This window comes from Nothobranchius furzeri, chromosome 11 (assembly GCF_043380555.1).
Source record: "Nothobranchius furzeri strain GRZ-AD chromosome 11, NfurGRZ-RIMD1, whole genome shotgun sequence".
NCBI lineage: Eukaryota > Metazoa > Chordata > Actinopteri > Cyprinodontiformes > Nothobranchiidae > Nothobranchius > Nothobranchius furzeri.
This window is the reverse complement of record NC_091751.1, coordinates 45,023,992-45,040,424: the sequence shown is the minus strand read 5'-3', so window position 1 is coordinate 45,040,424 and position 16,433 is coordinate 45,023,992. Positions and strand designations below refer to the sequence as shown.

Here is a 16,433-nt window from a genome sequence, read left to right as displayed (position 1 = left end):
TAGATGGGGAGAGTTTGTGTTAATGCTTTAAAAGTAATATCAATACAACACAGTTGTTTAAGATGGGTACCGAAGCGATTAAATCGTTTTCATTAACAGATTTTTTTTTTACAAAAATACTTCTAATCTTCTTTTACTTGTGTAATAATAACATTAATGCATACATGCAAGTAAACGGGACATGAAAATATTTTTGGAAAAGCAACAATTCAACATACTTCCAGACACCATTTCAATACAATTGACTCAATTGATGAATTTTACTAATGGCGTCTTTGCCTTTTAGTATATTTTTGTCATTAAAGCTTGTAAACTATGAGAAATGGACAACTAAAGGTATGAGGTGAAGTAACAGCGATAACCTAGTCCTCCCTGGCTCGTCATCATGAGTCTAACCCACGTACAGCTACTAAAACGACACAAAATGCTAAATTGTTGTCACGCCACCATGTACAGTGTTACTACACAAATAGAAAAGATTAAAAACGTTTGATGTCTGACCAGTCCTTTTCATTTCCTGTGTTTATGTGATGGGGTTCCAACCAGCGGTGAGCTTGTCAGAGAAGGTTCCCACAGAGAAGCTACGCCCCCATCATTCCCTCCCCGTGCTTGTTAAATCCGTTTATTCGTCTTTTAACAGCATCCATGTTTGAGTCTTCCAACAGACGTTTGGAGCAGCATGAAGAAGTGAGAAGTTCATCCGTTTGGGTCATACACACCCACAGCTCTTTGCTGAGACGTTATAAATGTTTTCAAATTCATTTTTCCCGTAGAAGGAAATGACCTCGAACGCGGTTGGTCTGCAGCAGGGCATGCTGCGATTTTTCTTCCTGCGACTCTTCTTGTTGGAACTTTTCCCAAACAGCGTGTCCATCACCAAGTCGTAGGTGAGCCGGTGGGCTTCGCAGTTGCCTCTGCAGTAGTGCAGCTGTATTGTCTCGTCGCTGTCGTGACCGAGTCCCAGCTCAGGCACCGTCAGAACCCGCTTCCTCCGAGAACAGGCCTTCAGAATATGGTCTCTCTTAGTCCTTTTGGTCTTGATGTCCACTAAAGACTGCTTCCTCCGTCTCTTCTTGTCCGTTAAGGTACCAAGCACGTGCTGAAGCTCGCCCTCTGTGAAGCTCTGGAACATGGCAGAAACTGAAAGGAGAACAGATTGACATGTGACAATTTAAAGGATTGTCCGCTTTCCTGGGAACTTTGGGGCTTAATGTTCATCGGAATAAAAGGCTCAGTGAGATAGCGTGTTATGATTGGCACAACAATGAAATTCATTTGTACCAACATGTTTATCTTCACCAGCGTGACAGAAAGCCTTCTGGAGAATTCTGGTGAACAAGGAGAAAAGGCTACACAAACTCTCCTCTCCTTTGGAGAGTCAGTGACATATGAGGTGTTAATTGACTGAAAGTTGTTGTAAAGCATTAAAGCCTGCTCTATAAACAACAGAGGCGCACACTAAGTGTTCAGCGCGAACCCTGTTCACACTTTTCCCATGACACCTTAAATCCAAACAGACACGGAGGGAAGAACAAAACAGTTTATCTTACAGTCTGAGAGGAGAGAGTTCATGTTGTTGTCTGCTGAGCGGGTCTTCCGATGAAGACCTCCTGCTTGCTGCGGCGGCGCTCTCGATTCCTCAGAGGAGGGCAACCTGGATGCCGATTGTGACGATGAAGGTGAAGACGTGTACGGAGGCTTTGGTTTGAGTTTGAGCTGTCGGATGGTGGCTGTGTTTCTAATGAGGAGGGTGGACAGGGCAGCAGAGCAGAGCACGAAGGCAAAAGTAGCACTTTTCCATAACTTCATCTTAGAACGTGGGGGAGCATTGAAACTCTGTGGAGACAAAAAGGGGCACAAAATAAAAACTGTCTTAAAGGTGTAGTTCACTCGTTTAATTAATACATTTGCAATGGTCTCAAGTATGAATGAATGCCTTGTAATTCGTTTGGGGGGCTCAGATGCAACGGAGCATCACACAGCAGGACTTGGACTTCCTGATATTTTGACATCTCGCTTCTTATTGCCAAACAACGACGTAACTCTACGAATGACTCGGTTTACTCTGCAACGTTGATGTTTTATCTCCTCAAATAACACAAGCCTGGAGGAATTCTGCTGTGTGGTGGAGTTGCTGATGCTAACTGTTAGTTTCTAGTAATCGTGATGTTCTCTGCTGTTTCCTGGACAGTAAACCAACAACCTTTCCTGTCATGAATCAAGATAGGTGAGTCCATGAATGTTAAGTGGCAGTGTGACGTAGATCTGTCAGGCTTCTCTAGTCCTAGAATTTCACCATCTATTTTCTATCAGAAGCTAATGCAGGAGATAGGTGTGGGAGACTATTTTCATGTTCAGCCTGCATGAAAAACTCAGAGTGACTGATTATAATCAGAAATCATCATTAAAATGTTTTTCAGTGAACCATGACTTATCTCGTCACATTAATGCACAGGCAGAACTTTGTGATCATTAACTGTTTCTGTGACCTCTCTAATGGGGCTCTCGCTTTATCACCAGTGTAGTTTTTTCTTTCTCTGACTCCTGTCAGCTCATCCTTCTCTCTGAGTGGGTTCATGATCTGTGATCCCGGCGTCACTTGTTGACATCTGAGAATGCAGTGTGTGTTTAAAGTTGCGTAGTCTTCAGAGAGAGAGAGAGAGAGAGAGAGAGAGAGAGAGAGAGAGAGAGAGAGAGAGAGAGAGAGAGAGAGAGAGAGAGAGAGAGAGAGAGAGAGAGAGAGAGAGAGAGAGCTCTAATTTCTGCTGTCTGGATGAGTTTTGTGTCTTCGCAGCCTGATGACCTGACATGAATAACATAAACTTCATTCATATTTCTCAAAATGTTCTTTTCAAAGAGGGTAAATACATTCCTGCCTCTACAGGAATCTCCTAACCACACCTATTTGAAAACGACGAGGCCTCACTAAAACACGTCTGCATGCTCATCCTTTTACATTAGACGGCTCCTTCCCTCTCAACAGGCCGCGGCAGCCTCAAAAACTCAATTTAGAGGATTCCTGTCTCATGTTTTCTTGAACCGCTGGTATTTAAGAAGTTTTTCATGTCACCAGTGAGCAAAACATCTCCCCGGAGCCGGAAACGGTACTCTGGCAGTGACTAACATCAAATCCAGAAGGTCCTTACAAAGCGTTTCCCCAGACTGGATCCTGTACTCATGCGTGCACACTTCTGGGGGGGCTCACAGTGAGACAGAGTGTCTATATAAGAAGAAGATAAAGGCTTTGAATTTCTTTGGGGTAAATTTTTGTTCCTGAAGATTTCTTGGAAACTAAAAAAAAGTGACTTTTAAAGTTTTCTCGTGTTTCAACACGTAAGAAGTGAAAAGCTATATGCAAATTACAGTAACCGCAGAGGTTGAGTGCTTTGGACAAACAAACTTTATGCATGAGCTTCAGTGGTGTAAACAGCAATAAACAGGTATGACCAGTCCTATCGGTTAAAGCCTGACTCATCACTCATAATTCCATATGGGTTCGACGTGGTGAGGACTTTCTGCACAATAGCATTCATTTAAAAGTCAAACATGTCATCTAACAACCTCGTTGAGATGGGCCTACATGCCTGAAATCTGAAGCTCACTGCTCATTAAATGTGACAAATCCCTATTTTTGGTTTGTTTCTCTTCACCCTACTGCCCCTGTTCTAAATGGGATCGATTCTGAACATTAAAAGAACCAGTTTGTTATGATTTACCCCCAAAGTTGAGATCATTGTTTTTTTTTCCCAAGGAGAGGCCAGTTAGAGACGATTACTCGTTTGTGGTGTTAGCCGTTTCACGCGTCAAGTGTTAACTCCATCTTGATTAAACAATTACCCCGTCAAGAGCAGATGAGGCCCCTGGCGTGTCGGCGGCTGACACTGGATGGAGCCGGGTCGTCAAAGGCTCATCGTGTGAGCCTGAAGACGCTTTGATTGTCATAATTGCTCCACTCAGAAACACATTAGTCACATCTGCAGTCGACTGGCAACAATAAAAGTGCCAGGGTGCATTCTGCAGCTTGTTCACGTGGTCATGGGAGATTAATCAGCTCAGACACTTAATATCTACCTCTGGCCTTTGCTGCTAAGGACGTAAATATACAGACACTGATAGAGAGGAAGGAGAGCTGGTGTTTTCTTAGGAGTGAAAGGGACACATGAGGATAGATGCAGCAAACAGAGATGAGCTGTAACTCAGAGGATATAGAAGGACCCCAGAGGACTTTCCACCAGAAGGAAAACCTATTCTCCAACAGAGACATAAAAGTGCAGATGAGTCGCGAAAGACAACTCAAACCAGCTCCCACACATCCTCGACATGTCTGGCCTTTACAAAAGCATCGCCGGTGTGCCGATGTGCCCCTGCACGCTTCTCCTGTGTGTAGAAACGAGGGTCGGTTCGAAGTTTAGACTCAAAACAAACAGAGAAAATCCTCAATTCACAAGCAGACAAGAGCTGAGGTGGAAGTCTTCAGCGTGAGCTGTGCAGAGATCAAGGTTTAAAATTGAAAGGATGTGAATGAGAGGCGCCCGATGGTTGCTGTCAGCCATGTGTCACCAGGAGAGCTACCAACGGAGAGGGAGCATTCCTAGACCATGAAACATGAAAGCGTTTAGCCGGAGAGGTCCGGAGTCTGTCAAAACCATTCCTTAAACGTTATGTATGCTTTGATGCAAACATCAAGCGTCAGCCGAGCAAATCACAGATTATATTATCAGATGGCACCAGAAAATCAACGTTTTCAAGGAGTAAATGGGCCAGTGGCTGTGGTGCTGCGCGGTACTCATGTCCTCCCCGAGAAGGAGATGCTCAGCAGAATGCCACGGCCAATACGTAATGACCTAGAGAGCTGACAACATTGGCATGAGGGGCATCTGTGGTTAAGACTTCAGAATGAAGTCAGTAGACAGGAAGGGGCTTCTTGTCCACTTGCTTGGATCTGGACCATCGTGGGATGACGGCAGGAAAGGAAATCAGAATGAAAAGCGTCTTTGTGCTGAGGAAAGAAAAACGAATACCAACTTTCATGTCTTTCCACTCTAACATTTCTTCCTATACATTCCCTAAATACATCCTGCTCTGTCTCGCTGTGACTCACACAAGCCGTAAACACGCAGCAATTGCATGGTTTCACTTTTCCCAGCTCGTCTGACACAGACGTGGATAGATACGTTTCCAGCCCTCCAGTGTTGGCCAGAGTCCCTCTCCTCCTCCTCCTCGCTCCTGCGACACCATCACCTCTAACACTAGTTAAACCAACTCACGTAATGCTGCAGCCGTTTGATATCAAGAAATCTCCCCAGGCATAACCTTTGTCAAAGGTGCAAAACACAAGCACACGCTGCTCCGCCCATGTGACCGTCCGACTCCTCGCTACACTGAACACACCCCATAAATACCTGCGCTGAAAAAGATAACAGCGACATAAAACAAACAGCGGGAAAGGCACCTACTGTTGTTGCAAGCAAACAGCCTGCTAATGGAGTCCTGCAGAGGCCTTGTCTCGTCTTTTTCCTCTTAGGTGAGCATCAGGAGGCCTGAGGACAGTGCTTGGAGAAGGTAATAGGGACATATTCCAAAGATCAGGGCGGGATTAGCACTAATGCCTGCCGGGTTTATCTGCAGTCACGTGGACAAACACCTGGCTGCAGTGTTGGTGGCAAAGCTCAGTCCTTGCTTTTTGTGTGTGTGCACATATGTATGTGTGTGTGAGAGAGAGTGTTAATCCGTCTGACACCTCCAACTCAAAGGGTTAGGCCGACACTCGGAGCCCACTGATGGAGAACAGGCTGCTCTTCCTCTGAAACTCTCCCCGCCGCCACCTCGTCACAATAATGGAGAAAAGCTTGGCGAGTTGGATGTGTTGTGTTGGCACCAAGAGGCTGCAAACTAAAAGTGGATGATCCGTGCCAGGATTGGCTGCTCTGAATGCAGCTTTGGTTCTAATGCAACAGAAAAACATTTAGGTTAGAAAGCGCTGTAATTTTGTTGGCCAGCCACATCAGTTGGCACGAGCTCTGTCACTCAGTAACTAAAAGGATAATTAAAAAAAGCCTGGTCCTTGTTAGAGAGAGCTGCTGTTCATTATCCAGACAACAACATGCTTCGGTCATGCTGGGGATTTTATACGTTGTTTTGTGATTTCTAAATTTGATCCTTGTATCATTTTAATCCGTTAGGTGTGCAAGTGGCTTAAAAAGCTTAGATTTTCATGTCCCGTGGATAAATACAGATTAATCCGGAGACCAAGAGACTCACGCAAACGGTAAAGCTGTCAGCTGCGCTGAGGCTCGAGCTGAACATGCAATTAAATCTGCAAATTTGGTGCTCGGATCGATTCTAGAAACGGTAAAGTTCTGACTCTAAAAGTAATTACAGATGAAAAGGAAGCATAATCTTTACGCTCGCTGACACTCTCTGGGCTACTTTCTAAAGAAGAGTCCACGAGCTGCTATTCTGGCTCCTAATCTGTCTATGCCAGATCCTATTTTAGCACAACAGCATCGCCTCTAAAGCCACAGGTCGATGTTTCTGATAACGAAGATTGGTGGCCATCTGGCACGCTTGCAGTTCCACTTTCCAGTGTAAGTGAGCACAAGTAGATAAAATACGTCATTATCATTTCCAATAAGTTTCATTTATCTCAATTTATTTGAATCATTTCACAATTCTTAAAATATTTAAGAACCACACTTTGTTTCTGTTGTCCAGATGAGTGTTTACAGGAACTTTAGGTGTGTTGCAGCGTCAGGAAGGAAGCTGTTGCACAACCTTGCAAAGTTAAAGTGCAAAAGTGAGCCTGTGGATCCAGAAGTCTGTTGCCTCTGAATGCTGCCAGATCACCCCCTCCGATGCATCTACCTTGACAGAGCCCAAAGCCTTTTTTTTAATTGGCAAAGTATCAATATCAGATCTTCTTTATTCAAACCCAAAGGTTGTTTAAATTGAAAACCTACAGAACGATGACTTAATGACAGATTGACAAGTAACGCATTGGTTCACCCAACACCTCTTTTTCCTCTCGTCGTGGCCAGATTTAGCAGGTTATGAAAGTTGAACGGCTCAGTTGACTTTGAAGCTTAACCTCGATCGACTGGAGCACAGCAAGGTGCGGAATAATCTCTATGTATGATATGTGGGCTTAGTGCAAAAAGGGATCATCACTCTGGAAAAAATAATCCAAGTGAGCATGATCAAGTTTGCTTTTCTCACATCACTTCCAATAAATTATGATCCTTATCCCCCTAATCATTAAAACTAATAAAGGTGTAGCTCTGCTAGAAATAACAGTTAGGCAAACATCTGAATACAGATTAAAAAAATTGGCAAGTGGGAGAAAATCTAGAAAAAGGAAAACCAAAGAATACTTGGAGGACAATTACGTATGCAAATGAGGCAAACCAGCACAGGAGGAGAGACAGAAACCGTTCCTCTTTGACTGAACACAACTGTCTGTGTGGTTGGAGCAAAACAATTACAACAATGATTTATTTTTCTCATTTTCACTCCAACATGGTGGCATGGCCCCCTTATAATCAGTGGTAATCGCCCTGCAAGTATCTCGTGCCAGTCTGCGGAGCACCACGCTGTCATGTGGTTCCATGGAGGGTCGCTTGTTGATACAGATAAGCCAACGTGTGTTTTCTGCCACTCAGGCACTTAGCGAGGCATCTCTGTCAGCAGCTCCTAACGCCTTCCCACATAAGCTGCCAGCTTAAACCAACAAAAGGAGATGCTCTGTCCTTACCGTTCGGCTGGCTAATCCAGAATTAGCTGCGTGGTGTTGTCTTCAGCTGACCTCCTCAGGCAAGTGCTGACTGGGTAAGTCCATCATCATCATCACAGGTGATGAGCAAAGGCAGTACTCCAGCTTTTTCCCATGAAAATGATCACAACTCCTTGTCCTGGAAGTGTCCTGACTTGATTCAGGTCCAGGGTGTCTTATAGCATGTTTACTCTTCCCAAGACGTATTTGTAGTGGAGAAGATCAGAATCAACATTCCGTTGAATGCAAGCTTTATGGCACTCCATTAAAACAAGAAAGAAGAGCAGAAGTTGATGATCGAGACGTCCAGATTCAGAAAACTCCTGTCTCCATGCTCCTCCGCTCAAAGTGTCTGGTCTTCTGTTGTTTTTGCAAGAAAAAACTTTAACCTGAAACAGAAGGAGAGATCTGAGCTGAGGTGCAGTGGCATGCAAGAAACAGATCTCACAGATGTCCTAACTTTTATCCCATCTGTTGTGAAACTCACTTCCTCTCAGAGCGCTTCATCTTCACAGAAGCAGCACTGATGGAAGGACAATGCACAGCTCCTTACCCTCTTTTCCAGCAGGTCTTCTCCTCAGATCCCGGGAGGGCCCCTCAGCTGGTCGAGAGGATGGTTTGGGTGAGGAATTGGTTACTGTAAGTGAAGCAGAGTGCTTCCTTCTGATGCCTCTGCCTGCCTCCCCCCCAAAACTGTTGCTCCTCCTCCTCCATAGTTGTGCTTGTGGGCCGAGTCGGATTACTCCTGATATGTTAATCTCCCTGGCCCTAACTCCAGGAGCACCAAAGGATGCTTTGGCCCAAGCAGGAGCTTACGCTCACCTTCTGCTGCAGGCTCTTGGTAATAGCCTCAAATGGGCAAATCAGTGCAGTCAGAAGGGTCTTTGAAAGCAAGTGTTTTCCAATCTTTTAAAGGGAATTAGGAAAGGGCACAATTGGCTTAAATGCTTCTTAACCTCCTTTAAAGGGAATAATCACAAAAGAGGTATTCTCAATTCAATCTACAGTTAGGAGATAAAACTACGGCAGTTGTTGTTGAGGATCTCACATTCCCCCTTCATCGCAAACCCTCGTGTTTTAGCCCGTGAGCCCTCAAGCGGCAAATGAGGAGCAGATGGCTGCGCTTTTGCAAGGTATCAGGCACTCCAGACTGCAATCTAAATAAACACCCCCTTCCCGGAGGAAATGTGTCAGGTGTGCAGGGGTCACTAATGTATAAACAAAGGCCGGTGAGTTTTAGAGATGAGCCAACTGATGCGCTTGATGGGGAGAGATGAGGGAGATGCGCTGGACTCCACAGGTGGTGTTAGGGAGCACGAACCCTCCAAATAACTGTAGAACGTTCAAGTGGAACAGAGGGTCCAGGAGCACATCAGGAGCAGGGGTGACGGTGGCACAGGAGTTAAGTGCTCGTCCTGTAATCGGAAGGTTGCAGGTTTGAGTCCCGTTCAGGTGGTCGCTGTCATTGTGCCCTTGGGCAAGACCCCCCCCCCCCCACACACACTTGCTGGTGGTGGTCGGAGGGACTGGTGACGCCAGTGCTCGGCACCCTCACCTCAATCAGTGTGCCCCAGGGCAGCTCATCCCCACCAAGGTGTGAATGACTGATTGTGTTGTAAAACACCTCGGGGGGTTCCAGGACTCTAGAAGGCGATATATCAAATACAGGCCATTTACCATATCTGGAGCCCAAGAGGCTGGAAATAAATGAAATGTTAAGGCAGGACGACAACAGGAAACAAATATTTGCTAATGATTCAGATTCTAACAACATGTCATTCTGACGTATTTTCCGACTGATTTGAGCACAAATTACAACATTGCACTAAGAAGGCATAAATGTGACTAAATTCTGAGTATTTAGGACTAAAGCTTTCTTAGGATTTAGGTATTTCGAAAATATAAATACCTGTAAAGTTTTCTTGCAATACTCGTTTAATCAATACATTTGCAGTGGTCTCTAGAATAAAATGCCTTGTATGTTGTACTAGCCACTGGTGCACCATTCCTGGGATCTAGAAGTGAGCCACGTCACATCTGAGCTTCAGACGGCAGGATTTGGAGACTTATTTCCTGATATTTGGACTCCATTCGCTAACAGCAACGCATCTCTACCACTGACTTGCAATGTTGATGTTTTATCTCCACAAAAAACTCAAGCCTGTAGAAGTTCTGCCTTGTGGTGGAGTTGCTAATGCTAATGGTTAGCTTATACTAGCCAAGAGGCTGTCTACTGTTTCTTGGATGCTAGACCAACAACAGCCTTCTCCATCACGAGTCAAGATGGAGGAGTCCATGAATGTTAAGTGACAGTGCAGCACCGTCCCTCCCTACACATAGATCAAGCACAGCCGAGACATAGACCTTTGCAAGAGGATTCAGGTAGATGGGAGCCGTACCGTCTCAGACTTTGTATGCTAGTGTTAGCAATTTGAATTTGATGCGTGCTGCTAGCGGTAGCCAGTGGAGCTCAATGAACAGAGGGGCGACGTGTGCTCTTTTAGGCTGATTGAAGACCAGACGTGCCGCTGCGTTCTGGACCATTTGAAGAGGTCTCACAGTACAGCCTGGAAGACCAGTTAGATTGCCGTAATCGAGGCGGGAGATGACAGTAGATTGCACCAGGAGCTGGGTGGCATGTTGTGTTAGGTATGGTCTGATCTTTCGTATGTTATACAGCGCAAAGCGGCATGAACGAGCAACAGAGGCAACATGATCTTTAAAGGTCAGGTGTTCATCAATCACATTTCGAACTGCCTTTGAAGGAGCCAGAGATTGGAAGTCATTTTGGATTGAGATGTAAAAAATATTTTTTCAGTGTTTCACCCCTTTAATGGCTAGCCTATTTCTCCTTTTAGTTCATTAAAGCCAAAATGTATGCAAAAAAAGTCATCATTGTTCAGTCAGAAGGTGCAAAATCACCCCTTCACACTTTTAAATGACCTAAGATAATGTGCATTATTGGAACGGACTTTGAGTTCAAATGTAGGCCAGAGGATCGTATGTAAACACATAATGACTTCCAGTTAGCGGCGGAGCTTGTGCCTTTGCAGCCTTGAAAAGCAGCACAGAAACATTTCCTGACATCAGGCAGGAACATTTCTTCTCTATACATATTGCTCACAGATGTGTAGCTTTCATAGCCCAGTCTGTGCTGTTTTTAAAGTTTAGCAGTTGTTAATTGCAAAATCAAGTCAAAGAAAGACAAACGTTTGATCTGTATACAATGAAAAGTCTCACTCAACAGCAAAGATTGCATTAGTCATAGAGACATTGATGTTTGAACACACACACACACGAAATAAAAAGATCTTTCCAATTTTTGTATGACTGAATTCCATATACAGTGGATTGAAGCTTTTCCACTGGGCGTGGATGAGTGAAGAAACACATTTTGTTTAGTTTCAGGCAAGATTTTAAGGAAGCCCTCAATCAGTAACACTATAAACAGACCATTCCAGTTGAGGTGTCATTAGAACGGCTGGGAATAGGGCGCAAACCCTGCTGCCGCGCTCGTCTTGCACAATCTGCGGCTTGACGCTTGGACATGTAGCCTTTTGCCAAATGTCATCTCGGTGAGTGGAAAGCTACTTTTCAAGGAACCCAAGTCTAAACACTCATTTATGAAAAAGACACAAAAGGACAATTAGGGTTTGACTGTTTTATGTTGAAAGAAACGTTTTTTTTTCCAGGCTGCGGAGGTAAATTCCTCCTGAATGAGGAACAAACGTAAAGTGCAGTTTGTGACCAGAGGAGCTGAGGCGAAGCTGCCACTGTGTGTCTCCCAGACGCTTCTTAGGACCTCTGCTTGGGAGACAATTTGTTCTTCTACATAATGTGCTTTGTGGTCTAGTCTCACGTGTTTAACTCTGTTTACTTGGCATGCCACTAGTCTTCTGCAGCTTGATAAATAAAACCAAGTGTTGGGGATGAGTTTTTATAAGAGCAGGTTAATACTGCCCTCGTCTGTCTGCGGCTCAAAACTACATGCAGAAATGATCAAACACTCATCAGCAACTATATTTTCCTTTAATGAAAATTACTTTATATATTTTAAATTCATCATTTTTTGTAAAGTTGCAACTTCAACCAATGAAATCTATTTCCTTTGCTCTTGCACGAAAACCTTTAGTGTCATCAGGACCAGAAGGTTTACGCAGGACTCTTAGTATTGAACAGGGTGCTTTCAGCAGCACTGCGTTTGGGTTTTGAGCTGCAAATTTGCGTCTGCGTACCCACGGGCCATGAGAACTCTCCACGCTATTGTCTCCAAAGGACCAGCCTGTCTTCATGCACCCCTGATCCAGGTGACTGGAAGACTGGTCACCGCAGATGGTTAAGGTCTTGTCTCCTAGCAGGGTGTCCTGGCTAACTTGATGAGGAGATGACTTAGAAGTTTCTTCATAAATCTTGTGAAGAGATTCTTTCTGGACCAAAACTTCTGAGACTTCCTCAGAACATGTGTCCTTCTCACATCGGTTTGTGTTTTCCTCCTCTGATGGTTGACATTTAGAAAAGCTTTGTGGTGATTGGTATCCCAAAGGCAACATGCACAGTCTCTTCCCGCCAACCATCTCTTCTGCTCTCAGGGCGTTGAGGGTCTCACGAAGTGCTTCCAGACTGACAAACTTCACCACTGCACACAGGTGCTGGCTGAGCTCTTTGTGGCGTTTGGTGTAGCACTGCAGCTCTTTGGGAAGCTCTTCTCCAGGATGCAGGAACCAGAAAGAAGTAATGCTGATAGGACTGGTGAATTTTTGAATCGTCTTCAGCAGAAGTGATGGACTCCCAGGGTTCCTGGCTGCTTTGTCTTCTGCATGTTCTGGGTTGATCCACATGAGGAGGAGCCTGCTGGTGGGGGAACACATCAGCCGCTGTGGAAGTGGCTCTTTGCGCCTTACTTTGGTTGCTTCATCATTCACCTCTAGGAGGGCTGAGCCCTTAGCGGCTGCCAAAGTAATGTGCCAATTTGTGGTCAGGGTCTTGATCTGTGAAAAATATTTGCAAATTCATCTTTTCACATTTTACTGCTTAGTCTTCAGTCAAATAGCTGCACAGGAGTAGGAATTCTTTACCGTTTTCAAACAAGTGAGAAGCTTGAGGCTGACGTAGCCCTGCCTGTTCCTCTGGATGTGCTTCAGCAGGAAGCTGTCCTCTGCCAGGTGACTGTTGGACAGCATTTCCTCTAGGTTATTTCTGATCTTCAGGCAGAGCGACTCGCGTTCACTTTCTTCCTCACCTTGACTCGATGGTGCAACATTTCTGCATGGCCCAGCATCACAACAAGCTCAGAAGGCAGCAGAGTGGACAAATCAGGCAGATGTTTTACATTTCCTTACCTGTTCAGATCCACCATGGTATGGTGATACTTGATACCACGCTGTGCCTCGGCTGCTTCCAAGTAAAGGACTAAAACAGCTGGTTAGGATAGAGGTAATACGACTGGAGTAAACAATGCACATTTAAACAAACACAATCATTTCAGTTGTTTTTTGGTATCCAAAACATTTTCTAAAATGCCACAGCAAAAGTTCCACTCGATAGAATGCAGCTCCTACCAACAATAAGAACCTGCAGTCGAAACAATTTACTCTGCTGTAAATGAGCTTCATGCAGGCACATTATTAGCTGCTATAAACTGAATTAAAACTAAGCTCCACTCTGCACAGTGGAGATAAGAGCAACGTGTCAACACAGAGGAGCAGTGACACTGTTGTAGGTGTGAATTTCTGCAGCGCAGTTTGGGAGCCAAGTGCACAATCAAACGTGACGCTGCTTAACTCCAGCACAAATATTACTGCATATATAATAGAATTTATGTGCAAAGCTGTAACAAAAAGCTTTCCCGTAAATGCAGCTTAGCATTCTGCTCATGTTTTTTTCTGTTTTGAGATCATTCATCTCCATCAGAAGGCTGCTGGATTGTAACACTGTCTCAGTTTATGTTGAAAAATAATTTTTAAAAGTTTCAAATTTTAAAGACGGTTTAAACCAAAACTAGTGTTTTTGAAGGTTTGATCAGACTTGAGTGATGCGGTCTCCATGGAAACATAACATTCTCATTCCGTAAGATTTCTCTGAAGTGAGATTTTAAAGAGCAAGTCACCCCGACCAGATTCTTACTAAACTCCCACTTCCTGTTTGAAAAATGCAAAAAATGCTGTTGCCTAGCAGACTGAGAGGGCGAAGCCACTAACAAATACACACACTCACGACATTGTGACATCACAATGTACCATCTAACATCATAGTGTACCTCTTAGCCAATAGCGATGGCAGATTTAAATTCAAATTCAGTGCTGAGTTTTTACCTGACGACGGTGCATCGCTGACAGTTTTAGGCCGAATATTTAAGTTTTAACCAAGATGAACTAAAATGCCGAATTATTGACTACACGTGTCTACAGCACGACCAGACACTCATTTATGTAGTTTATCAGCAAAAAAAAGTTAACTTGGAGTGACTTGCTCTTTAAAGTAACACAGATCAGTTTCTTGCTCCTCTGCCCTACTGGTTGAAAGTGGAACTACAACTGTTGTAAACAATCCTGCAGCAACCTTCTATAGCTAGCGCTACCAGCGAGTTAACACAAACATGAGGCAACTGATACCAAATAAGCCACGAAGTAAAAAGATCCACACTGTCGGCAAAAAAATATTACTACGTACAAGTCCAGCAGCAACAAAGCCAGGTCACCATATGTCTGTGATTTCATAGTCTCCTTTAGCTTCCTCAAATGAGTGTAGGCCGCACCACTGTTAACTCTTGTTTGAGATATTTGCTTTGCCTCCAAAGACATTTATAACTCTCTGACTTTTACTTCCAGGCTCCACACAACTGTTAAGTGCTGTTTCTGGTCAGCAGAGAGCTGCAGAGTGTGGTCCCATGTGAAGTTGGTAAAGTTTCTACCTACACAATCACTGAACCTCACTTTTAGCTAAAGTGTTAAAAACTGCTGAGGGTTGATTTAACATTTAGACAATCACTATTTGACACGAATGATTGCATGCAATGGTGTCTGCAGAAGCAAATTCATCAATAAATCCAACTCTGGAATGATCTGAGAAGCTGTAAAAATCAGACAGTACAAATAAAACTATCAATAGTCAGCACTCTGGACACATTTCCAACCCTTTCATTCAGTCAGGGCCAATTATTATTACTTTATTTTTTTCATTTCTAAATCACACAAATGGTATTTTAGGAATGTAGAATTTGATTGGTTTTGGTTTTGTTGGACAGCAAATTACTATAAAAAATGACTGAATTACTGTAAAGAATTCAGTAGCGTCTCTGGCATGATAAGTTAAGCAGGTATTCAAGTTGTCTCACTTTTCCAGTGGTTATGTTTCCCCAGCCTTCCTTAGTGTCGACATGAGTGATTCATCACTAAATCAAACAAATCAGCTGTGTTTATGATCTAATACATGCAGGAAGCGTGCTGGAACCAGAATGCGGTGTCAGGCATGTCAGTTCAATTTTTTCTAAGTCCCAACAGAGAAGCCTGCCCAGTCTGAAGTTGCAAGTGGAATATTCTGGCCACAGGGGGTGATAGGGGCTGGGTGACCATTCATTAACCCTGTAAAGGGTCATTTTAGCACATACTGGCTCAAGAAAACAATTGATATGAAAAATTTGCTAAGTATTCCTTTAAGCAAATAAATATAAAGGTATTCCAGATTCCACAAAGTCGTGCCACCCTGTGTTAAATGACTCAAAAGCAAAGTTTAGACTTAACATGAATTTTGAGAACATTAAAGCACAAAAATTAAAAGTTAAGGAGGTAATAAACCAACTTGGGTGGTAGCTCACTTTGCGTGGAATTAGTTTTGAACTAGAGTTCCAGTGTTCAATCCTGGTAAATAAAAGTAGATTTAACCATGCGTGCATCCTTGATATGCTTGCTCTAATAAAGCACAAAGCAAGCAACTCCTTGTCTAGCTCAGTCTGTAAGGCAATGGGTTGGTAGCTTAAAGGTCTATGGTTCAAAGCCAGAAGAAGTTACTAGTGTGGAAATTTAAATAGCAAACAAAAAGTGAGCTTTACTTGAAAGCCTTTAAAATTTTTATGTACAAAAGTTGAAATGACAAGTTCAAATGTTCCACCAGAACATTCATACATGTGAAGGGTTCTGGTGATGCAATGGGATAGTTTGGAAGTTGCCAGTGGTGTGGCAACTGGTTCAAATACCACTGGCGACCAATGAACCTGCATCAGCATGACTGCTATGAATAGGTTGAGGCAGACAGTCTGCAGTAATTTTAGGCTTTCGGTGTATCATCAACAACAATAAATGATCTAAAAAAGCAGAAAGCAATTGTCAGACTGACTAGCTCAGCCTGTAAATCAATGGATTGGTGTCCAAGGTCCAAGGTTCAAAGCCAGGAGAAACTACTAGTGTGGACATTTGAAGTGCAAACTCTATGTGGACTTTACGTGAATCCTTCACATCATGACTGGCTTTGAAATTTTATGTACAAAAGTTGAAATGACAAGTTCAAATGTCCCACCAGAACATAGTCAAGTGTGAAGGGTTCTGGTGATGCAGTGGGATAGGTTCGCGTTCGTAAGTCGCCAGTGGTGCAGCAACTGGTTCAAATCCTGCTTGTGACTGACTGGACCTGGATCACTGTGACTACTCTGAAAGGGGTCGGGGAGGGGGCC

The 16,433-nt window shown here is 43.8% G+C and overlaps 2 protein-coding genes across 3 annotated transcripts; both read right to left on the bottom strand.

The window, feature by feature from the left end:
* Positions 1 to 234: 234 nt before the first annotated feature.
* Positions 235 to 7,889, bottom strand: LOC107383577 (neurturin). 2 transcript variants are annotated; one of them, XM_015956327.3, is made up of 3 exons: positions 7,751 to 7,889; positions 1,551 to 1,836; positions 235 to 1,140 (listed from the first exon to the last, which is right to left on the bottom strand). In XM_015956327.3, the coding sequence occupies exons 2-3, from the start codon at positions 1,807 to 1,809 to the stop codon at positions 710 to 712; spliced, it is 690 nt and encodes a 229-aa protein (XP_015811813.1). In that variant the 5' UTR covers positions 1,810 to 1,836; positions 7,751 to 7,889; the 3' UTR covers positions 235 to 709. The 2 variants fall into 2 exon arrangements, with proteins under 2 accessions (XP_015811813.1, XP_015811814.1); XM_015956328.3 differs by lacking the exon at positions 7,751 to 7,889 and adding an exon at positions 5,457 to 5,546.
* A 3,891-nt stretch (positions 7,890 to 11,780) lies between these two features.
* Positions 11,781 to 13,215, bottom strand: LOC107383576 (la-related protein 6). Its single transcript, XM_015956326.3, has 3 exons — positions 13,108 to 13,215; positions 12,844 to 13,030; positions 11,781 to 12,756 (listed from the first exon to the last, which is right to left on the bottom strand). The coding sequence occupies exons 1-3, from the start codon at positions 13,122 to 13,124 to the stop codon at positions 11,854 to 11,856; spliced, it is 1,107 nt and encodes a 368-aa protein (XP_015811812.1). The 5' UTR covers positions 13,125 to 13,215; the 3' UTR covers positions 11,781 to 11,853.
* Between the last annotated feature and the right edge of the window lie 3,218 nt (positions 13,216 to 16,433).

Bases quoted from the DNA above. Each gene is read 5' to 3' on its own strand.
- LOC107383577 (XM_015956327.3), bottom strand. From the start codon at position 1,809: ATGAAGTTATGGAAAAGTGCTACTTTTGCCTTCGTGCTCTGCTCTGCT. The intron at 1,141-1,550 runs GTAAGATAAACT...TTCTCCTTTCAG, and splicing joins GAACTCTCTCCTCTCAGACT to TTTCTGCCATGTTCCAGAGC.
- LOC107383576 (XM_015956326.3), bottom strand. The intron at 12,757-12,843 runs GTAAAGAATTCC...TATTTTTCACAG, and splicing joins TTCTCACTTGTTTGAAAACG to ATCAAGACCCTGACCACAAA.